General features: G+C 44.7%; 1 protein-coding gene across 2 annotated transcripts in view; it reads right to left on the minus strand.

Moving 5' to 3' along the window:
* The window catches only part of Slco3a1 (solute carrier organic anion transporter family, member 3a1), a 279,363-nt gene extending 266,860 nt beyond the window's left edge, over positions 1-12,503 (minus strand). For both annotated transcript variants that reach the window (NM_001038643.1, NM_023908.2), the window contains exon 1: positions 12,134-12,503. In NM_001038643.1, coding sequence (NP_001033732.1) covers positions 12,134-12,313 — 180 coding nt within the window. In that variant the 5' untranslated portion in view covers positions 12,314-12,503. The remainder of the gene's footprint in view (positions 1-12,133) is intronic.
* Between the last annotated feature and the right edge of the window lie 11,681 nt (positions 12,504-24,184).

The raw sequence follows: 24,184 nt of genomic DNA on the forward strand, positions 1-24,184 counted from the left end.
CAAGACACTCACACTCCTCACCTGGAGTCAGAATCCTCATTTTGACTCTGATAGCCTTAGAAGCCAAGGGGCCTTGAGAGAGTTTTAATTGTTGGCCCTTTCTAGCTCTTTTTATAAAGAAAGTACTCCCCAAAGTGTCAAAGAACAAATAACATGAATGTATATATTTTCATGAATGTATATATTTTCCCTAGGTTATAGACTGATAAGATAGCCACTAGAAAATGTGAAGCCCGTTTGTCTCAAAAACAAAAAAGTGAGGGTGGGGGATTGAGAGATGGCTCAGCAGTTAAGTGCACTGATTGCTCTTCCACAAGTCCTGAGTTCAAGTCCCAGCAACCACATGGTGGCTCACAACCATCTCAAATGGGCATCCAATGCTGTCTTGTGGTGTGTCTGAAGACAGCAACAATATACCCACATACATGAAACACATAAATCTTTGGGAAAAAAAGTGGGGATGGAAAGGGGGGGGGATTTTGAAAGTATGAGAGAATTGTGTGCTTTTGTTTGCCTGTTGTTGTTGGTTTTTTTTTTTTTTTTTTTTTGGTTTGTTTTATTTTTTGATGTTTTTGGTTGTTTTTGGTTTTTGGTTTTGTTTGTTTTGTTCTGTCTTGTTTTGTTTTGTTTTGTTTTGTTTACAGTTTTTACCAAAGTCATACAGGTTTAGCAGAGTTTTTACAAAATGCTTGGACCACAAATGTTTTACATTTGTGGGATTCTTTTTATTATTATTATCATTTTGAAATATTTCACTTACACAGCAAGCTAGCTAGGGAATCGTAGCCAGGTTTAAACATTCAACTCATTTATGTTTTTTTTTTCATGTATATTCCTCATACACATGGTCTGAAGGTAATTTCATACAATATTTTGCTACAGCCACATTTGACCACCTGTCACACAGGAGTTCGAGCGTGGAATGTTCCAGTCACAGAGTTATGTCAGCTCTCAAAAGTTTGACAATTTGAGACGGGCGCTTTAGATCTCAACATCAAAGGTGCCTAAACGGTGTTTTGGTCCAGATGTATTTATGTTCATTAATTTTAAAAGATCTTTCCACGGGCTCTGCTTCCGGGCTACCTCCTCACACCTGCCAGCTGACAGAGGCAGGTGCTGGAAGTGTGGCTGAACAATTGGAGACGTGTTAATTCAGTGGCCCAGTTTTGTCTGGTGTAAAAGCAACAAGTGTGGACATCCCTGATATATGATGTCCTTCTATACCCTCAAGGGGACTGATTTCAGGGACACCTCTCATACCAAATCTACGTATGCTCAAATCCCTTCTATTAAAAAAAAATCCCCCCTCCTAGAGAGACTGGGAGATGTGGCTCAGGGGGCACAGTGCTCGCCTAGCATGGACCAAGCTCTGAGGTCATTCGAAAGCACAGCATTAAAAAAAAAAAAATCAAGCCTAGTGGAGCATGCCAGTCTCCTAGAACCTGAGGAGAGGAGGCAGGAAGATCAGATGACAGAGAGAGTTTGAGGTCAGCCTGGACTGCATGAAACCCTATACTTAAATCTTTTTAAATAATTTTATATGTATAAGTGTTTTGCCTACATGTATGCATGTATGTATACCATGTACCTGCCCAGTGCCTCTGGAGAGCAGAAGGCATCAGATCTCATGGAACTGGAGTTAAAGATGGTGGTGATCCCTTGTGAGTACTGAAAACTGTCCTCTGGAAGAGCAGCCAGTGGTCTTTAACTGTGGGCATCTCTCCAGCTTATTAATAAAACTCTTTAAAAGGGCCGGCGTGTGACTGAATTTAATACTTACTACCTCAAAAAGAATAAAATAAAACGACTGGTATTTGAACACAACCTATACTGATCTCCTTGTACTCTCTTTACTTATGGTAGATAATTAAATGTGAATGCTATGTAAATAGTTACTATACCATATTGCCTAAGGGAACAATTGCAAGACAAAGTCTATATATGTTCAGTTCCAAGGCAAGCCTTTTCCCATTATTTTTGCTCTGGGAGTGGTTGAATCAATGATTAAGAAGTCTCAGATACAGACATCCAACTATATTTAAGAAGACCTATGCACAGATCGCTGAATTTCAGGCCCAGGCAAGCTGGGGGCAGAGAGGCAATATGCAGCTACGACAATCCAGTCTACCTATGCACTTGGACTTGACTGGATGGCTGCAGGCACTACGGCTTCAGTCTGGTGTAAGTCTAGCCTCCCCACCTGCTCCTGCCAACTGCCAGCTGCAGAAGGGTAGAGCAGCCTCCCGAGTCTCTGATCTATTTATACAAATCTACACAGCCTGGCAAAGGTAACCGGGAAGGTGCTATTTTGTGGTTTTTGGTTTCTCTTTGGCTGGCTGAGAAAGTGTGTTGTTGGCGCTTTAAGCCTACTTACCTACACAAGTATTTACCAGCGCTGGGAGGGTAATATACATACTGTATAATAAATCAGGAGACATGCCCTAATGTTTTTCATAAGGACCGGAATGTCTTATCTGAAGCTCCCTGTATCTATTTCAAGATACCTAGTTCCACTGAAGTCTTTTCTTCCCAATTCTTTTCTTGTGAAAAAGAAAACAAACAAAACAAAACAAAACAAAAAACCAAACAAACAAACAAACAAACAAAAAAAACCCAACCATAGCCTATATTTCAGGAGGTACCTTTCTTGCCTCAGTTCAGCTAAAGAGTGTTGTGTGGACTCCACACATACATAGTTTCAAGGAAAGGATGGCTAAGGTTAGTGGTTGTTGCACAGTTGACTAATTACTTGGCTAGCACTCACAAAATCCTGGGTTTTTGTCCTCAGTGCTGCATAAAACCAGTCAGGGCAATGCACCCCTGAAATCTTAGCACTTAGGAGGTGGAGACAGGAAGATAGTCCTTAGTTCAAAGCCAGCCTGGATTACAAGAGATTGAAAGTAGGTGCCATACTGGAACACGTGCAAATTGTAAGCATCACCCCTTAAGACACAACAAATTCCCAGGGGTTGAGAAATGATATAGCCCAAGGATGGTGTCTGTCACAACCAACGGTGTATAGTTATACCTGCAGAAGACCACAGCTCTTTGAATGCAGTCTCTAAAGGTGGCCTTTAAGGAGGAGAGCCAAAGTGACCACAGGCCCAAGGTAAGCCTTGTACATCATGAGGGTAGGGAGGCCTAATGCATAAGCCACAGCCAGCCTGGACCCTGGGGGATTTCCATAGGTGGCCCTGTGGGTCTCCTTCAAACAACAGTGACCCAACAGGCTGAATGCTTAACCAAACAGCATCATTCTTGATTTTACAGGTTGGATCGCAATAATTGAATCTTACATAAGAAAAAGCATATGGGTCCAGCTGTGTAGAAATTTTCGTCTTCATTAAGGGAATTCTTAGCAGAGTAAACACACAATTTCAGGTACAGTATTCCAAGGCTTATGTAATCACCCAGGGCAGTTTTCCAACTTGCTTTTATCCAAGGTGGTAATTTCTCATTCTCATCAGCAGAAGATGGGAGAGCAGATCCAACCATTAGAGAAAGAGCACGCCTGTTTTACATAAGCCTCTTCCAAAGGAGGGAAAAGACAATAGCCATCCCCTATGAATAATTTACAACAGTCTTTAATTGAAAAATACCACGTGGCACTGTTCTTGCTACACCGAGCCTGCAGGGGCAGGGGCAGAGGTAAAAGTCATTTCTCCCTTTGGAGGACTTCTTGGACATGCGGACAGTGATGTAAGAGGTTGCCCGCCATATTTCTATTTTGGGCTGTATCTCCAGATCTGTCTGTTGAACGTCTATTGGTTCCCTACTTATTTCTCCTAACTCCGCAAAACCAGAAGCTTGGGTGTCTGTGGCGAGGGACTTCGTCGGCTTTTAGGTGTGTTAGGCTGAGAAATGAAATGTCTCCTTAGGCCAGTGTTTCTCAACCTTCCTGACATTGTGACCACCCATAAAATTATTTTCAATTATTTTCAATGCTACTTCATAACTTTAATTTTGCTATTGTTATGTACCATAAATATGATACTCAGATGGTCTTAGGTGACTGCTGTTAAAGGCGGTCATTTGACCCCTCCCCCCAAAGGTGTTGAGAACCCCCACATGTTGAGCGCCACTGCCTGAGGCTCATGTGTTGACTGTGTACTATTCTAGAAGGCGGCAGAAATTTTAGGAAGTGGAACCTGGTCTGCTAAGTGGGTCATTGAGCTGTCTTTAAGGATGATACCTGGCCCTCAGTCCCTCCCTCTCCTTTCCTTTCCACACATGCCTTCTTCCCTGATGGTCCACCCAAATGCACTGTGTTGAGGTGCCACGAAGTGAACTTTCTGGGAAAAGGAGCAAAATAAGTCTTCTTTCTTGCAAGTTTTTCTCTTACATATTATAATCTGTTTCCGTAACAAAAAAGATAATCAATACAAAAGTGATCAAGGAAGACTCCCAAAGACTACCTGAACAGCCAAGTTCATCATCTAGAGACACAACACTATCTTGAAGAACAACTTGCCAGATAAACTAGAATCAGCCCCGACACTGTAAAGTACTCACAGGGAGTGTGGAGGGAGAGGGGGATGAACAGACATACCATGGTAGGACAAGCCCTGTGTCCAACCTAAACTCTGGCCCAGCAATCGGCTGCTGCTACTTGGCCCTTCTGCCATGATCATGTGGTCCACTCATCACTGCCTATTCATGTGTGTTTACAGCCATAGCTGTTCCCAGGGTTTTCAGAGAGCTCACGGTTAAGATTTAAGTAAAAATCAATACAGTCAGTGTTTGCTTCGATTCCTTACCCGGTGAATCGAATGGTGCCTTGCTTGTCACCTTGCTTGTCACATGCCTGGGGAACAGAGTGCCAAGGAATAATGAATAGCTATTTATGGAGGAAACAGGAAACAAAGAGAAGGGTGGGCTTGTGGATCACCCTCCCTCATCAAATGTAGGGCAGGGGACAGACCATGTTGCCTTTTGCTTTAAAACATTTTCCATATGTGAGTTTCATCTAAATCCAGGAAATTTCTAACCATCAACTATTACACCTTAAACAGAGAAATCACTGTTCTAAAGTCCAGAGAGAAGCAATCCATGACTGGAGAAACAGTCGGCATTGGTTAGCATCATTGTGATTAAAGAAAGTGGTCAACTAGGTCCAGAGTCAGAAATGGTTTCCATTTACAGGGGAACTGGACTTAAAGCCATAAAGAAGAACCAAATGACCTAGGGAGTTGCTGTATACTGAGACTCATACACAAAGGAATGTTTCCCCTGCCTATATTGTCATTGGAAAGCTCAGAAGAACCCTCCCAGGTGTGGCTTGCTGCAGGTCATTGCCACAGAGGATCCAGTGCTTTTAACCGTGTCACCACTGAGTCAGACGGCTTTGGAGGGTCTGTGAATCTCTAGGTATACCCTTGATCCCTTGGGAAACCCCAGGTCATCTGAATCTGAAAACCTTTCCTGGTATATACGTGATAAACGATTCACCAACATGAGCCCATTCCCTTCTTTTTCCTTCCCAAGGGCAGGCTTAACAAGTCTCGGGGAAGGAAGGCCACTGTAAAGGTTACACACGGAAGGGTGCTGTGTTGAAGCCTTGCTCCTGAACAAATCCCAACAGCCAGGAGCAGTGGGAATGGGGACATTGATGGGAAACAAGATCATATCAACAGCTCTTGGTTCTGCTTCTGAGAAAGCAACGGCTGTGACAGGAGACATGTTCACAAATGTGCTTGTAGAACCCTGTTACTGCAGGAGGAAGCACCCAGATGAAGTAGTGGAGCACTCCATCTTTGAGCCCCTTGTGGGCAACCCAGCTGAGCTTCCAGGTTTCCAGCCTTGTCTGATACAAGGCTCCCTAAAAGGCAGCATATGTCCCAGACATATGTTCCTTGGTCATCTCCCTCCTGACATCTCAAGGTCCCCTGAAGTGGCCACTCAGCTTATAACCAGACACGTAGAACAAACTTCAGGAGCTAAGATCACCAAATTTGGAAACAGAAAACCAAATTATATGAAGGCTTCCAAAGCTGAGGGTGCTTCAAAGGAACCTGTTGGTACTTGTACTGGAGTGACAGGAAGCACTGCCCAGTGTGAGACCAGCAGTACCCTTGTCCCTCCCAACCATCAGCTTTTCCAACTTGTAGTATCATGGCCCATAACAGGACATACATCAAGGACTACTGCTATGGCTTCCCTATGGACACCACAGACATACACAGACACACACACACAGCTCATTGAGAATCTTCAATTTAAAATGAATTGTTGCAATAAGCAAGTAGAAGAATTAGTAACCAGGGTTTAACTTACTTCATATTTTCAAACCCATCTTTTTTTTTTCTCCCAAACACAAGTGTTTATTCAGAAGTCTAAGCTTCCTATGTCTGTATCTCACTAGACTAAAGCCAGAACCTGACTGAAGTAATTTTATTGTTCAGTAGTTGGCACTACAATACCATTATTTTCTCAGGAAGTATGCAGAGCCATGTTAATAGGAATGGCAAGGCTTTCTTGGGTATTTATGACGCTCCAGATGGAGTTCAAAGTGCTCTCCAGACCTGGGGCCGTGACTCCTCAGTTACCACAGGGGTCACAACCCTCTTCATTTTAAAGGACAAAAAAGCAAGGAAGAAAGGGGTAAAGTCATGGGCCTAAGGGCCAGAGACACCAAAAGGGACAGACACAGGAATGAATCTCAGGCATTCCAGTGATAATCATCCAACGAACCTCCACTGTCAAACACATGTCATTCTCTACCTTGGACTTTTAATCACTTAACTCCGGGTTTTAATCATTGACAAGCAATCTCTCCCATGCTAACACATGAACATTTAAGACAGGCTGCCTTAAATACATGTGTCTCTGAAACACATTAAACTCACTTACCCTATGAATCGAGTTCAATAATTACTCTTCTGTAGATAAAGAAGTAGAAAGTTGAAACAAAACGAACAGGGGCAGGAAGCAAGGTTATCTCTCTGAGGCACACACTACCAAAAGCACTTCCGAGAGGCAATAAAGATACAGCCAAGTAGTCTCGGGAGAGCCTAGAGTCCATTTGAAGACATACACTCAAAATTATCATTAAGGAATATAGCTTGGTGACAGAGCACTTGCTCAGTCTCTGCAAGGTTCTGAGTTCAATCCTCAGCACAACTGGAAAAAAAAAAAAACTAAAGAAATCTACAAAATCATCATTGTAGTGTTTCTTTCCAAAAAAAAAAAAAAAAAAAAAAGGAAGTATGTGGTATTCAGAATTGGCCAGATATGTATGCAAATAATATAAGCAGGCATCCATGCGCAGACCATGAGTACCTATGCAAAGCAGGAGTGAAGGAAAGGTCAATACCATGACTCTTCATGGGAGTGTGATGATTAACCCATACCTCCTGGGAAACCTGTCTGGATGTGTGAGCCTCCATCTCCATGTTTCCCCAGCATCACACTCACACAACCCCTGGCCACACTGCTGAGTAAACAAGACCCAGAGAGCCGAACAGAGCCCCCCACCCGTAGTCTGCCATCAGATCCCAATCCAGAGAGCTTCCAGCTGCAACAATGCCTGCTCAGTTCATTCACGGACCATGCAAGAGAAACCTCAGGAAACCTGACCTGGGAAGATGCCCTTCCAGCAGCAGGTGGGAGGAACCAAAACAGACCAGAACAGACACCCCACATTGCCAGGCCTCTGGACGCTGTCTCTAAGGTATTAACGTTTAACAGGGGGCGGGGGTGGGGTGGATGGAGAGCAGACTTAACAGAACTCAGGAAAGAACTCTTGCCCTCTGTACAATAATCCACTTAGATTACCTCTCCATAGTACCCCCCCCCCCCCAAAAAGCAAAGGTGTGTCTGCAAACATAGGTGAAGAGAACTCTCATAAATACATCTTTTTTCTTAAGGAGTATAAGTTAGATATTTTAAACCAAGCTATAAGGAATAAGGTCAGAGTGATTTTTTTTTTTACTACCTGGGGCTATAGAGTAATTATGCAAATAGCAGGGAATTTGTCATTATGACTAACCATAAGTGTATAAAATAATTTGATTAAGTAAAAGACAGTTACCTTAGTCATCATACTAATTTGACAAGGGCTTTTAAAATGTTTTTCAGCCGTCAGCTTCTAGACTAGCTATGCAAGAATCTGTCTTCTCAATGATGCTTCGTTAGAGGAAAAGGAAAGAAGCAACCATGGCGGCTGCACCTCGCTCACTGACTGTGAACCCTACTGAAAGTTCTCTGGCCTAAAAGTGAGGGACTATAGAGCAGAGAGACAGAGCCTCATTACCCTAGAAACACAACCTCAGAAACACATCTACAAAGCCAGAGAGGGAGATGCCCACCTCAGCTTCCTGGGAATCGGCCTGAAGACCCAACTCCAGAGCCAGGGGCTGGGCTTTCTTGCATTTGCATTCCCAAGAACTTGAAAGGCATCTGAGCTCCATTCACAATTGCCTAAGGTGTCAGCAGTTTTAATTTCCTGTCCGCATCCTTATCTCCTCAAGTCCTCAGGAATTTGATAAGGCACACAGCACACAAACCAGTCTCTGCAGGGTTACCTCTCAGGAATAGCCAGCTCACCACCTCTCGGTAAGCCTCCATGATGCACAGATAAAGTCTCCATAAATCCTGCAAATACAAGCTGGAGCCTCTGAAAGCAAACACCCCGGTACCGGAAGTACACATGGTCCTGTCTCGGGGGGGGGGGGGGGGCAATAAGAAGCACAATGACCACTAAATTCAGTGGACCTCTTCTTAGGCAAAATCAACATCATCATCATCACCACTACCACCACCATCATCATCATCACCACCACCATCATCATCATCATCGCCACCAAGTTGTTTATTATGCTGCAACATAATATTGTTCTAAGTGCTGATTTCAGAGTCCCTGGCTACACAGGCTGGCACCTAGATTACTGTATTGTCCCACCAAGATCTAGATGCCAGGACCCACTTCTTCACTTGCTGGAAAGACCTTGGGACCCAAGTAAAAAGTGGCAGATTCTCAGACTAGTGTGCCTTGTTATATACAGCTCTTTTGAGTTTCCTCCCCAGGCAGGTTAAGAAAAACCAACCTCTCTCTCTCTCTCTGTCTCTCTCTCTCTCTCTGTCTGTCTCTCTCTTTCTCCCTACCTCCCTTCCTCCCTCCCTCTTCCCCTCTCCCCTCCAACCCTCCCTCTCTCTTACTCTTCTTTAACTGCCATCCCCACTCAGGGTGCTCAAGCACAAACACACACACACACACACACACACACACACACACACACACGTATGTACGTGCACACACACAGAAGTCCTACTTTTCAGAGCAGCTTCTCAAGTCACCAGCCACTTCCTGCCTCACTTCTGCAGTTGGGAAACATAGACCAATGTCGCTGAGGACACATTAAGGACAATGAGAAACCTGTCTTTGCAGGACGGACGACAAAGATGGAATGACACCAATACTTAAAAATGAAAAGGCACACAAGGAGATCACACACACACACACACACACACACACACACACACGGTAGCTGCATAGACTTGTGAAACCAAATAGGAAATAATGGTCCTGGCGTCATATGTGCAGTCATCCTCTTGGCTGAGAAAGGGAGCCCTGTTGGCAATGAGCCATAGCCAGCCCTTCATCAGATACCTGAAAATACATTCCCAGCAGCGCATGCTGATTCCCACTGAAAAGACGGGTATCTACCCATGGACCACCTGTGTTCATCTGCAGACACAGGGTCTCAGGTGTCCTGCAACAGACCCAGTGGAATTTTAAAAGGAAGGAATCTGCCTCTCCCTCAATAATAACTTAATTCCCCAAATATCCACAGAATAGGCTCCTGTGGCTTTAAGAACAGTAAAACTTTTTCCTACCTGCCAAAGGACAGAGGATGGGAAGCCTCTAAACAGACCCAGAAGATCAAAACCTGTGGCAAGCTGATTGGGCCAATCCACCTCAGCCACCATTCTTCCTGTGTGGTTCTTAGAGTAAAGGGACCTCCCCTCCGTGGCACAGGGCAGAGCAGGGTCCCTGAGAACCTTCTCTTTGCACTGCTAGTCATCAAAATTAATTCGATGTCCTAAGCCTGTCCTCTCTCTCTGGGCCCCCATCAGCTTTCTGCAGGGCACCTGTTGGCTCCCGTTACCCAGTACCCACCCCCAACGCATCAGACTTTCCATCACGGACAGACAGAAGTGACCAGATACCACCAGCTGGTGGATAGAATGCCTCCTGTCCTATCCTTGTCCTGCGATGCACGGTGACCCCTCACCTCCCAAGGCCAGACACAATGGAAGCCTTTTAACTTTCTAAAAGAACAAAGGCTACTCCTCTGCTTAAGGCTCTTCTTCACTTCCTTCTAAAACCCTAAGCCACTAGAAGTGCAAACTCCTAATCTCAGATGTTCATCATTCCTGGGATGATGAAGTCCAGCCTTGCTGTTTTTGCCACATGTGAATACCACACCCTTAATGGAGCCTGGTGTAAGGCAAAGAAGCTGTTAAACAGGAGCCAGCTGTTGATCGAATAAACTGCCTCTTTTTACACGAAGACCTGCTTAGATATAATTTAGTTTGCATATGCTTCGGTACGGAGTCACACTTATCAGTAGGAATGTGCATTTGCCTCTAGAGACACATGTAACTTCTAAGTGTTTTAACAGTCAAATCTCTTCTTTAAAAAAGCTGCTTCTCCAAACATCATCATCCTCACCAAGCAAAGGCCACAGTCTACAGCTTAGTATGACAACCACAGAGAAAAGGAATACGTTTGGGAAAACAGAATACTCAAATGTTCTTTTGGCCCCAGGGTTCAGGGACAATATTATACACAAGACAGAAATGGGGAGTTAAAAACTGTTTATCTGGGAAAGGGTGACAAAAATGCATACGATTTCTCAAATGCTCTACAGTTCAGTCACCCCAGGAACAGAATTGACTCTGTAGAGCCCCACCCCCACTTCCAAGTCACCACATAACTATCTTTAACCAAGCGCTATGTCCCTTCATCTTATTAGCCTGTAGGAGCCTTGGGAAACTGTTGAGAGTTCTGGCTACTCAGCGTCTGGCCCTCATTAACTTTAACCCTGGGCCAGGAATGAGGGATTCATGATAGCATCAGGATACACATAGCTCTATCTCTGGATGTGGTTATCCAACCGCTTTTGAAATCTTGTCCAATTCGATCTCCATCAAATGTGCTCACTAACACTTAAAATCTATGACATTTGATTCCAGTTTCAGGTCAATAGCCAAGTAATGATTTAACACTATCCACTCGAAGACATCTTTTCCTGGGTAGACAGAATAGGTCTGGAAGTGCACTGTCTGAAACTCAAGTGCGGACCACCTGAGCAAGACAGAAGAAAGCGACAAAGTAGGTACTTGGTAATCCTTACAAGTGGATTCCCTGGGCATAGTAGGTGTCCATGGGCCTTTGGGCATCAATAATCCCTTTCTGGAGACAAATAAAGCAAATACATATTGTACAGATGATCCACTCCCCGTGTGGGCGAGCGACCATGATGGGGAATTAAGGTAGAACTACAGAAACTCGCAGCTGCTCTCCAGGTACTATAACTTTATCCCTCCACAGAAAGATGGCTATTGGGATCTGGGTGGGACTAGTCCCCCTGCAGTTACCGCTGAGCTCAGGGCCACACTCGGGCGCCTTTTAAATTCCCCCAGCAATTGGTGGATGGAGAAAGAGCCAGGGGGAAAAAAGATGCATAATGATTCGTTCACCGGGCGGATGAAACGGAGAGTAGAGGACGCAGGATGCTAACTGGCTTTTCCTCCCATGTGCAGGTCACCTGAACCGCGATGCCTTCCAGTCTCTGAGGAGGCTCCCTGAACTCGCCATATGGCTCCGTTTTCAAGAGGGGAGAAGAAACAGTTTCATGCCCACCTGCCTGCGGCATCTCCTTTCAGGCACCCCTTCCCTAGCCCCTGCCCGGCGCGCGAGCTGCCGGCATCCACGGTCCCGCCCGCTCCGAGCTCCGGCCGGCAGCTCCCCCGGCGGCCGCCTCTGCACCAGTCGCCAACCTCCGTGCCGGGCCGAGGTCATGCCCGCCTGCCCCCGGAGCCGGCGAGGCCCCTTCCCGGTGCCAGGCGGCAAGCCCGAGAAGCGCCGGCAGGGAAGGGGGTCCGCCGCAGAGTTGGCACCCGGACTCACCAGGTAGGCGCCCACCGTACCCTGCGCCAGCATCAAGGCGCACTCAGACACCAGGAAGATCTTGATGTTGGAGAAGCAGGACACCTTCTTTTTCTTCTTCTTGTTCCTCTGCGCCTCGTCCCCCTGCAGCTCGCCGCTCCGGCCGCCGCCCGACGAGCCGCCCGGCTTCTTTCCCTGCATCCTTCCCCCGCCGCCGCCGCCGCCGCCGCTTTCCCGCTCGCCCCGGGTGTCGTGGCCGTTGCCGGGCGGGGGTGCGTGCCGCGAGGCTGCGTACTGTCCCCGCCCCGGGCCCGCGGCGGCCGCCCCCGTCCTGCCGCGGCTAGAGAGGTTGAAGGCTCCGCTCCTCGCTGCCGCCGCGCTAGCTCCCTTCCTCCTCCTCCTCCTTCTCCTCCTCCTCCTCCTCCGCCCTCCCTTCGCCGCCTCCTCCGGCTCGGGCTGTGCCAATCACAGGGACTCCTCGCGTCGCCCGCTGCTGCCGCCGCCTAGCCTCTCTCGGACTCTCGCCGTTGCCTTCACCGGCTTCCCCTGGCCCGCCGGCTTCGCTTGCCTTCACCCCTAGCGCCCCAAGCCCGGGCCGGGGCCTGATCGCCGCCTTGAGCCCCGGGCTGCGCCGCTACTGGCTGCGGGTGCGTCCCTGGGAGGCACGAGGGGACCTGCTTGGGGCACTAAGGGCTTGCTGATGGTCAAGGCCGGCGGGGTCTAACTACCCAGCGAAACTGCAAAATCCAGGAGTCCTGGTGGGGTAGGAGGCTGAGCGAGGAAGGTGCTACCCGGCCACTAGGAGGCATTGTGGGGCCCAGGGCACCAAGGCGGAAACTGGGTGGTACTAGGACTAGCAATGAGGTGCAGAGATGGGAGTATCCAGGCACCCTACTTCTAGTGCGGGTACCGGACTGCTAAGGCCGGAGAGAAGAAGCAATTTTCATAAAGAGAGTATCGCAGGAGCTGTATTCGGCTTGGTTTAGGGATTTCTAAGGACAGACGTTGTGCTCTGGGGCTCTGGAAGATGCCGAGATAGGAGCTGCCATTGGCTCCTTTGGTTTGCCAGCCTCTGCTCCTGCATTCAGTGGCTACTGGACATATCTAAACCGCCCATTCCCCGAAAATGGGAGAAAGAAACAGAACCTCTGAGAAGGGAAGTTAGAGCTTCAGGGAGTCTCACATCTTCCCCCAGCCTCCAAGTACAGGCAACTGCAGATCACAAGGACCCCAGCAGAGGGCCTTGTTTAGTTCTCCAGCGGCCTGCGGTTGGAGTTCAGGAAGGGATGAGCCACAAGCCTGCTGTGTCCCCACCCCTCTCCTGACTATTGTGGCCCTCCCTGGCTTGGCCTGAAGGTCAGCATGCAGCAGAGCCAATTGTCATCAGTCCTCCGCCCCTTGCTCCCCAGCATTCCCTAGGATTTTGGTCCACAAGGCGCCTCTGATAGGATGTACTGATTCAGGCAGCAGCGTTTGGAAGCTAAGAGAAAAGTGGATACGAACAGAAAATACCTAGCATTGTTGTCCACGTTAGTGATGGAGAAGCCAAAGCCTATTTGGAGAACTTTTCCTTGCTTTCCCAAGGGCCTATATCCCAATGCCAAGGCTTACATTCAATAGTGCATAGCAATTAGCACCGGCCATAATTTCTACTTTCTTCCAGAGAAATTGAGTAAGAATAGACGGTGGCACAGTGGGGGTGTGTTGTTTGCCTTACCATTTAAATATAAATTGCTTCATCCATCTGTCTTCCAGACATGACCTCACCTAGTCTTGGTGTGGTTTTCAATGTGCCTCCCCTTGTCTGGGGTACCTTCGGCCTAAATTACTCTCTGGCATCACTCTCTACAGTGTTCTTCTCTACCAGTGGTATTGTATCCTGGAGTTGTTAGGGTCAAAGCCTGTGTCCTGGCAGCCCTAAGAAGCTAGGCTCAGCCCCCTGTCTTCGGAATGCCAACTGAAGGAGCAAGTAACAAAAGAAGAGAAGAAAGATTATTCATTGTGGCTCCATTGGGAAGAAGAACAAATAGACAGGTCTAGTGATCTCCCCACTCTCTAACTGATTCTTCCATGTTCTGCATGAGCTTTAGGTACAAAAGGATATGAATCACTAAGTAGTCCAGGTCAAGGTACAGTCTTGCCCATCATTAACCCATCAACATCTGGGCTCCAGTCTGCTATGGGTGGTCTGACAAATTGTCAACTAGCTCTGCCAACTACCTTCCTGGAAGACAAGCTCCTCCTGTGGCTGGCACCTTGATCTTCTGGCAGCTTGAGATTGGTAGAGGAATTCCAATTCCTTCAGGACTGTTAATTCAATAGTCTGGTAGCCAAAAAGGGGGGGGGGGGCACACTTGTCTCTGGGCTCGTGTGTGGCTCTATTACACCATGGCTGAAATCCTTACTGTTTGGCTGTACCTTTCCCATCTCTGCCACCTCTGGGTATGCATTGCCAACCTTCTTTGGATCTTTTGCTTCTTGTTCTTGATCTTTCTCATGACTCTGCCCTTACATAGTCCCTCCTCACTAACCCTGATTCCTTTGGTGAGCTGGAAGACAGGGGGAATCTCCCTCTGAATGAGTCACAAGGCTGAAGGTTGAAATATCGGGGTGTGTTAGTCTTTGAGACTCATTTACATACCCTGCAATCACACAAATACCGATGTTCATTTTGTGCTTGCCTTGACCAAGCCCTCAGTATAGAGCAGCACCTTACCATAACCCCACAGCAACCTTCTAAACTAGATGGTGCACTTAGCCTTGTTCAGGGAGAAAACTGAGATCTAGGAAGGGGAACTAACTTGACCCATGCCACCCACTCACTCAGTCAAGGTTGGCAGAGCCAACAAAATGTCTACTGTTTCATCCTGCAGTCCTACCAGGAAGGTGAGAGTCACACCGTTCTCCTTAAAGGCAGAAATTCAGAGAGATGTAGTAGCTAGCCCAAAGTCACACACCAAATTGGAACAGGACTTCTGTCTCAGCCCGGGCTCTCTGCTTCAAATCACTTTGCCTCATGTAGACTCAGGGGAAGGCAACTTGACTTTATTTTAGATTTATAACATGAACTATCTTTAAATAAATTAGGCATAAATGCTGTCAGAGGTAGGGTTCTAGATTATGCATGTCTGTTCTTCCTGTCATTAATAGTAGCTGAGTATGAGTGCCATAATGCATCAGAAGATTTAGGAATCCACCAGGCTAGCTGCAGGCTTACAGTGTGGAAGAAGGAATTTTGAGCACTTAGTTCAATGCCCTTCCTCCTTTACTTGTCTTAGTCAAAACTGTGGCTCTAGGGTGATGGGATAGGTTTGTGGGCAAGAAGTACTTCCATTTTGCCATCCCCGACACACAAAGGAAGCAGGAGAAAACTAGCCACTATTGGGTCTGTTTGCACAACTCACCAAAGAAGCTTATCAAGTGGTTCTTTGACAGCTAATACCTTGAGAAAAAGTGACAAGTGGCTTTGTGGCCAAGGATGGAACCTGCACGGTCTAGCAGGAATTGATAGGGGACTGAATGAGAAGAGAAAGGAGAAAGGAAGATCCAGACCAGGGGCTTAGCTCTCCCGATGCCAGGGTCACCCCCCCCCCCCACACACACACCACTGTTAGAAATAGACAGTCCACAGTGACTTGGAGAGTAAGAAAATCAGAGCCTACAGTCCCAGGGCATTTCCTCAACAAGATGGCCTTTATATTGCCATAGAGAAACTGGAAACATTCCAGGGGCCACCTGAGGTTGTTTTTGGTCTACCTATCCCCTAGTGGTTAGTAGTAAATTTAGGAATGGGTCAGTGGTCAGTGTCCACAGAGACCTTGCACTTCTTTTGGATTTTCAACTACTTCTCTGGACCAGGTAACTCTTTAGAGTTACAAAGAGAATATTGCTAGTACGACCTTGGCTCTCAAATTCTTGTTAAGTTGGCTAATGACAGTATTCTGGGTATTGGAAAGCCACACAATCTTGAAATGTGACCCAGGAAAGCCAGAAGATTTGCTGACATGGAAAAACAAATTGACCTTGGAGTCCTAAAATATTAACATGAATAGGTAAATATGAGTGGTTAGTATTTGGAGAACTTGCCTCTTCCACTGAAGAAGAGAAGTGGGTTAAATTTTTTTGTGAATACACACACACACACACACACACACACACACACATTTTCACACCACATACACACATGCAATCACACATGCACACACAGAGACACAAACACACATATGCACACACACATAGACACAATCTCTCACACACTTACACACAAAATAACACAATCTTCCACTGTCACTGGGCTGTGGCAAGATTTCACAGCAAGTGGCCTCGATGTAAGTCAACTCACTGAGAAACTATTGTTCAAGTAATTCACATGAGTCATCTTTGCAGCTCAATTTTGTTCACAGGCAAATACAAGGTTGAAAAATAAATTCATAGAATGATGTCTGATTGTCATTGGAATGGAAAAATAGATGTTGAGTTTCTTACACTGCAGATGCCATATTTTTTTCAAAAGATATATGTATGTGTGTGTGTGTGTGTGTGTGTGTGTGTGTGTGTAAATTTAAAAACTATATATGTGTATACGGTATGTAATACACACACACACACAGAGTGTTTTTTTTTTTTAATTTACCAATCACATACTATGTTCACCCAAGGATAGAATTAAAGTGAGGCTAACTCCTCTGGCTTGAAAATAGTGTTTGTGCTGAGCTGAAGTTTGCTTCTATTCCTTATAGTCTTTCTTTTCCCCATACCAGTTTGCCTGACAATATCTGCCTAACACATCCTCTGTTAACTACCCACTATATTCTGAGATTTATATTTAATTATCTCTCTTAATTTAAATATGTCCTGAAGAATAAAACGGATAAGCATATATGTGGATCAATCTTCAACCAGGTGAGTCCGGAATTCATGTGGAAAAGGAGAGAATATGAAAGCATGGGTAGAAATTGGAGAATTAACTGGAGATAAATAGAGATTTTGAAATATGCTTTATTCATGACAGCTTAGTTTTGAGGTGAAAGGGAAGAAATAAAAATATATTCTTAGCACTGTCTTTGCTTTCTGGATCTCCCCTCAGGCTGGACTGCTACTTTGGAAGTAATTAGAATTTGTTAACCCAAATAGGCTATTTGAATCTTAGTATAGAGGAAGACTGTCCATATGCATCATAACTTGAGAAAAAAAATCCACCTAAAATTAGGTTGAAACCAATATTGGATTTTATTTTAGTGTGATATTTGTATTTGTTTCTGGTTTTTAGCTTTAGAAAAAAGAACCATCTTCCAGGGAAATGCTGGTTATTTTTATTCTGACGGAGTCATCACACTGCTATCCTTCCGGGAAAGTGCCTGGTCACTAATGACTGAGATGGGCATGTGGGGGTAGAGTCCACTTGCTGTTTGTCTTGTGTCAGATTGTTGTTTCCTCGGCACATTTGAGCTACAGAATGAAAGTAAAGATGCTGAACTTCAAATCACAATTGTCCCCCTGATATTTCTTTTCCAACATCTGTTCAATTACCAGTGAGCATTTGAAGAGGCTGGCAGGACATGCAGGGCACAAAGCATTCAGGATGCTGAAAAAAGCATGTCAGATTCCAGAGGAAGCTGCCCTTAACACAGGAGCAAGGGGGAGTACCCTGTCCTTTCATAGGAAGGAAGAGTGTGGCTGTGTGTATGGATCCAGGGTAATTTCTCAGTCAGAAAGCCTGAAGGATCCCTCCTGGTCTGCCCACCCACACGCCCTGCATTCTCACCTTCCTGGGTCTACCTGTGCAGTTGTAGCTCCCAACAACATGCCATGGGGACTGGGTGAAGGGAAAGGTAATTGCAGAATATGCAAATGATATAAGAAGATGTTGATATGGACAATATAGTCAACATTGTAGTTATTATCTAATATCATATAGCAAGCCAAACCCTAACTTAGTGGTTTAAAACAGATACTGACTTTGATCAATATTCATTCTTCAATCAACAGTGAAGACCCTGGGGCTGGTTGTCAGTTAAGGTAGCTGCAAGACTGTGACAGGGGATCCTGTACCTTCTCACTCAGATTTCTCTGACCGTCTCTTGGTCTAGGAAGACTCAAATACCTGGGGGCAAGAACATCTGGAACTTCCTATTAGTTATTTTGCTTGTTGTCAGGACCATGTATCTAAAGGAGGCAACTTTAGAGGCTTAATTGGACTTCCTGTTGGAGGTTCTACATTCTGTCTGGCAGGAAGGACGTGGCAGCCGGAGCTGGGCATGGCTGCACACATTGCATCCATAATCAGGATGCAGAGAATGGACAGTGTCCCAAGTGGCCCACTTCTTCCAGGGAGACTCTCCTAAAACTCCCAAATCCTCCCACACAGCACCACCGACTTGAGGCTAAATGTTCAAAAACATAAACCTATGGGGGGAACATTCAAACTATATCAGACTCCTTGAACAAATAATAACAGAAGGCAAATTTGAGCTTTGTTTTTATAAAAGAAAAAAAGATAGTCATTTTAGAACAGTAGACAACATTTTAGGCAAAATTGCTAAATAAAAAATGCACAGACATAATTGTGAAAAAATTTGTTTGCATATAAAGAATGTTTTTTAAAAAATTCTACAAACGCCCGGGGGAAAATATAAATGCTACGTAGGGTAAAGAATGAGACAATGAGTTGGCAGTACAGCACAACATTGAATGCCCCAGAGAGAACAATTTAAGTGGTTCTGGGACAACACTTAGGACTAAAATGTCAATTTGTGAAAAAGACAGTACAAAGGGAAGCAATCTAGTGAAGATGTGAGAAAAAGGTCCTCTTGTGTACTTTTATTGGAAAGCCAAATGTTGTCTTCTGAGGAAACAAGTAAAGGACGAAAACCTCACAAATAGCAAAAATGCATTCTAAATGATCATGACAGTCCCATCTAAACATACCAAATTAAGTTCTGGAATGTTGAAAGAAAAATATTAGACTAAATGCATTATTTTGCTTTCTTGAGATTATGAGAAAAAAACATAATAGTTAATTTTTATCTGTGTTTCTAAATGATGTTGGCAAAGAAAATCTGAGGAAAGAAGGGAGGATTAAGATGGCCTCTGTTGGTAAAGTGTTTAACTAGGCAAACACACAGCCTGGACTACATCCTTAGGACCACACAGTCTGGACTCCATCTGAAGGACCACACAGCCTGGACTCCATCCCCAAGACTGTACAGCCTGGACTACATCCCTAGGACCACACAGTCTGGACTCCATCTGAAGGACCACACAGCCTGGACTCCATCCCCATGACTGTACAGCCTGGACTCCATCCCTAGGACCACACAGCCTGGACTTCATCCCTAGGACCACACAGTCTGGACTCCATCTGAAGGACCACACAGCATGGACTCCTTCCCTACGACTGCACAGCCTGGACTCCATTCCTAGGTTCACACAGCCTGGACTTAATCCCTAGAACCACAAAGCCTGGACTTCATCCCCAGGACCACACACAACACACGTGGTGCACAGCAGTTATCACAGCAGTTGGGAGATAACAGCAGCAAGATCAGAAGTTATGTCCCTCCTCAGCTGAATGGTAAGTTTGAGGTCAACCTAAGCTACATGAAGCCTAAATAAAGGAGGGCGAATCCACTAGGAGGAAATCAAAGGAGGGAATCAGAGCTTTTGTGTTGCCGCTGTGCTTGGTGCCATACACCTATAAATTGTTAGGGAGGGAAAGGCAAGAAGATGGCAAGTGTGAGGCCAGTCTGGGCTAGGGAGTAAGCCTTCATCTCAACTAACATTATAGGCTTTGTAGCCATTCATCTGTAATCCTATCATCAAGGAAGCAGAGGCTTCCAGTTCAATGCCAGTTTGTGTTACATAGTGATTTCCAGGCCAGCCTACATAACAAGAACTTGAGTAGAATAGCAACGGAGGTTAGAGGATTTATGAATTGGGTCATTAGAGAACATATAGGCTCAAAGTGGTCATAAAAAGTATTAAAATATGGGGCGGGGGGGTGGCGGGGAGATGACTCAACATGTCAGTCTTGGTGACCTGATTTTGATTCCCCAGGACACACATAGTGGAATGACAGAACCAGCCCCCACAAATTGTCCTCAGACCTCCATGTACCATGGGACTCACAAGCACACCTGTGCACATGCACATGTGCACCTGCACACTTATAAATAAATGCAATAATTTTTAAATCCTAAGTTAAGCGATGATATACTTAGTGTCTGCAATTTCTGTTGTCATTTTGAGGGGTTGTATATTCGTCGGGGGTGTGGTCCTTTGTGCACACTCATGAGGGATTATCTTGATTATGTGAATTGATGTAGGAAGATCCATCTAAATAGCCAGTAGGACAACTTCCTGGACAAGGGGTGCTGGCCTGAGTAAAATGGAGAAGAGAAGCCGATCTCTTCTCGCATCCTTCTCTATCTCTTTCTGGATTGTGATGCAATGTGACCAGTTGCCTGGAGCTGTTGCTGTCTTCTTTTCTTCCCCACCATGATGGGCTGTACCTTGAACTGTGGGCTTAGACAAGCCCATTCCCACTCAAATTGCTTTTCTTCTTCCTTTCTCTTCCTTCCTTCCTTCCTTCCTTCCTTCCTTCCTTCCTTCCTTCCTTCCTTCCTCCCTCCCTCCCTCCCTCCCTGCCTCCATTCCTCCCTTCCTTCCTTTCTTTTCTTTTCTCTTTCTTTCTTTCTTCCTTACATTTCACCACCCCTACTTCTGTCTCTGTGTGTTTATGTCTGTCTGTGTGTCTCTCTGTCTATGTCTTTCTCTGTGTCTGTCGCCCTCTCTGTTTCGGTCTCTATATCTTTCTTTCTGTCTTTCTCTGTCTCTGTCTCTATTTATCTCTGTCTCTATCTCTGTCTTTCTCTCTGTCTCTGTCTCTCTCCCTCTCTTTCTTTTTGTGTTTTTTAAAGACATGGTTTCTCTGTGCCTGGAACTTACTTTGTAGGCCTGGTTAGCCTGCCTCGGCCTCCCAAGCACTGGAGTTACAGGCATGTGCTGGCACCCCCACCAGGCTTGAGTTGCTCTTCCTCAGGATGCAGTTTATTAACTCTTCTCTATCCCCCTTTTCTCCCTCCAAATCTTCCCAATATGTCTTCCCACTCACTAATTCCTGACCTCTTTTAAAATCAGTCATTATTTGGGGGTATTTTATCACAGAAATGGAAAAAGAAACCAGGACACTTAGAAAAATGGAGAAAGAAAAAAAAAAAAAAACAAGAAAAATGAAAGAACCCAAGCTAACATCGTGGGTTTCTGAGTCAGAGAATTCCTGTTACGCACTCACGGGGGCTTTGGTTTGGATAGTTTAGCAATACTTAGAACCCTTCTTCTCTTGTCTGTAAAATAACAAAGAGAGAACAAAATTGTAAAGTATAAAAGAAAATAAACAGGAGAATTTTATACATTATGAATGTACTACTTAAGAAATATCACGTAATGTTGAGAAGCCAAAGTGACTATGCATTTTTTGGGGGGGGGCAAATTTCACCTGAGTCTAAAGAGAGGTCATGAACTTAGTATCTGCACACAAGTGTGTGTGGTCCACCTGTGTCTGCGTTTTGTAGTTACAGATGTGCTGCCATTCCCAGATCTTATGTAGATTCTAGGGATCTGAACTTGGGCCTTCATACTTGTAAAACAAAAGCACTTTGTTTAATGACAGATCTCTCCAGCCCATGAGCTCTTATTTTAAAATATTAAAAATATTTTAAAAAGAAAAATTGGAACAATTAATTAGGAGGTATGTCATTCTAAATACTAAGGCATCAGCAACAGTAAATGAAATGGAATACTACAAACTCAGAAACTGGCGAGCCGAGAGACAGTAGAGCAACCATCCTGAACCAGACTCAGGTATGTATCCCAGCTTAATAAAAGGAACACTGCAACAGTATTGTTTTAAAAAATGGAGAAGGAAATGTTATTCATTAAATAACTGGGAAAAGTGATGAACTCAAGCCCTGGCCTCATCATGATCACAGCCTCAAGCCAAAACAATAAAAACAGATTGATTAAAAAACACACATAGACAAATCATTTTTAAAAATAATGGCTCTCTGGTGAAGAACAGGCATTCTAAGTTTAAAAAAAAAAAAAAAGCTATGCAAGTAATTACCAGGGAAACGCTAGACAGATTTTACTCTGACACCACTAAAACTGCTAAATGCTCTACCTCAGGAAATGTGACTCAAAACAATCAAATGACAAATTGGGAAAAGTTGTTGAAGCAGAAAGGCAGACTGAGGATATCATTAAAGGAGCACAGAATGCACTCCTTCAAATCAGTAAATAAAATCCCAATACCACAAGGAGATACAGACAAGATCCACTCAGAACATGCAGGCTCCAGGAAACAGGAAAAAATGTCCTCACCACTAGTGAGAAGGATATGAAACAAATTTTGTTCACCCACATATGTGGCAAAGCCCTCTTTACATTAAATGATGAATGAGTGTTGTGTGTGTGTGTGTGTCACCTATGCCACAGCACATGTAACAGAGGACAGCTTATCACATCTCTTCTTTTACCATAGGAGTTCAAAGGATCAAATTTAGGCTTGACATCCAGTGCCCACTGGTCTATCATGCTGGCTTTCTTACTTAAATAGGAAGTTCTGTGAGGGTCTTATGGAAAATGCTGCTTCACAAAGTGCTGCCCCTAGTATGAACTCACACATATTCTTCGCAAAGTGATCAGCTACTACCTACCTGGGTCCTCAAACTGCTCACTTTCTTTGCCACCTAATTCCCTGCTAATGATTCTAACCTAGGAACGTAATTGGAGACACAAGTAAAAAAGAGAACTCCTGTGTTTTACTATACAATGTTCATTGAGTCATTTTTATAAGATGGAAAACGTGAAGGAATCTGTGTCTTACAAGACTGGCAAAATCAGATTTTCCTTCCATTCCTTTGTTTAGTTTCAACTATGTACCTTTCCCTCTGTTTTCTTTTGACACAATATCCCACTAAGTTGCCCAAGCTAACCTTAAACTCACTCTGTAGGCCATCAGACCTTAAGCAAGTAATCCCCTGCCTTAGCATCCCAAGTTGTTGAGATTACAGGTACATCTTATCAGGCCTAGAAAAAAATCCTATATTTTTAAGCAAATTAAATTCTCAACTATTAAAAGGTCTTTTAAAGAAATGTCTGATTGGGGAAAGGTTCTTGATAAGGTGAGTTACAAAAGGATTTCACACTGCAGCATTGTCAACTATAGCAACACACACACTTGAGACCGTGGGCTCCAGAATCAGGCAGACTGCATGGATTTGAGTCATAGTCTGCCATGTGCTAGGGATATAGATAATTAATAAGCCAGACACAAAGGCTTTACCATACATTTCACTTAAAGCCAGACATAAAGGCTTTACTCTAAATATTACTACATTTATCCACCTTGAAGATGGGAGTAACAACAATTGTTAGCTTAGCATGCTGGAAAGATCAAAGTATTGTTTAGTGTTAAATATCTTCCATAAACCTAGCCCATAAATGGAAGATTTTATATTCAAACAATTAAAAATTAACATGCATTGGGAGTATAATTTTGAAACATTTTTCATTTTTTAAAGTATATTATACACATTTCATCATAGCAAGACCAAATTGTCTTGGTTTATGGGCATCCTCTGAGACCACTACATCCCTCCGGCTCTCTACCTCCACTCAATAGGTTAGAGTGAAACTGAATAGCTGTCTCTTTGCTGTCTTAGAGATCAGATCTGACCTTACCATGCTCTCTACTTTCTAGCCTATGTCTTCCACATTCTTATCCAAAGCCCTTTCCGTATGTGGGAAGACGATAAGGTCCCAAGATAGTGACCCCTCAACCTGTTGTTGGGAACTAAATGAGTTAAGACCAATGCATATCTTGGACAGTTTCAGGTCTCCTAAATGAAGAGCTCAGCAAGCCTAGGGTGGGAGCCCAGGAGAACATTCATCAAACTGTATGAAACCAGGATCTGCAGAAAGGATCAGACTAACGGAGATAAAACTGGAGGAGTGTGGGTGTGTGGTGGGGGAGAGCACCTGTCCTCTCCTAGATCCAGTGAGCAGAATGTT

Source organism: Mus musculus, chromosome 7 (assembly GCF_000001635.26).
Source record: "Mus musculus strain C57BL/6J chromosome 7, GRCm38.p6 C57BL/6J".
Taxonomy (NCBI): Eukaryota; Metazoa; Chordata; class Mammalia; order Rodentia; family Muridae; genus Mus; species Mus musculus.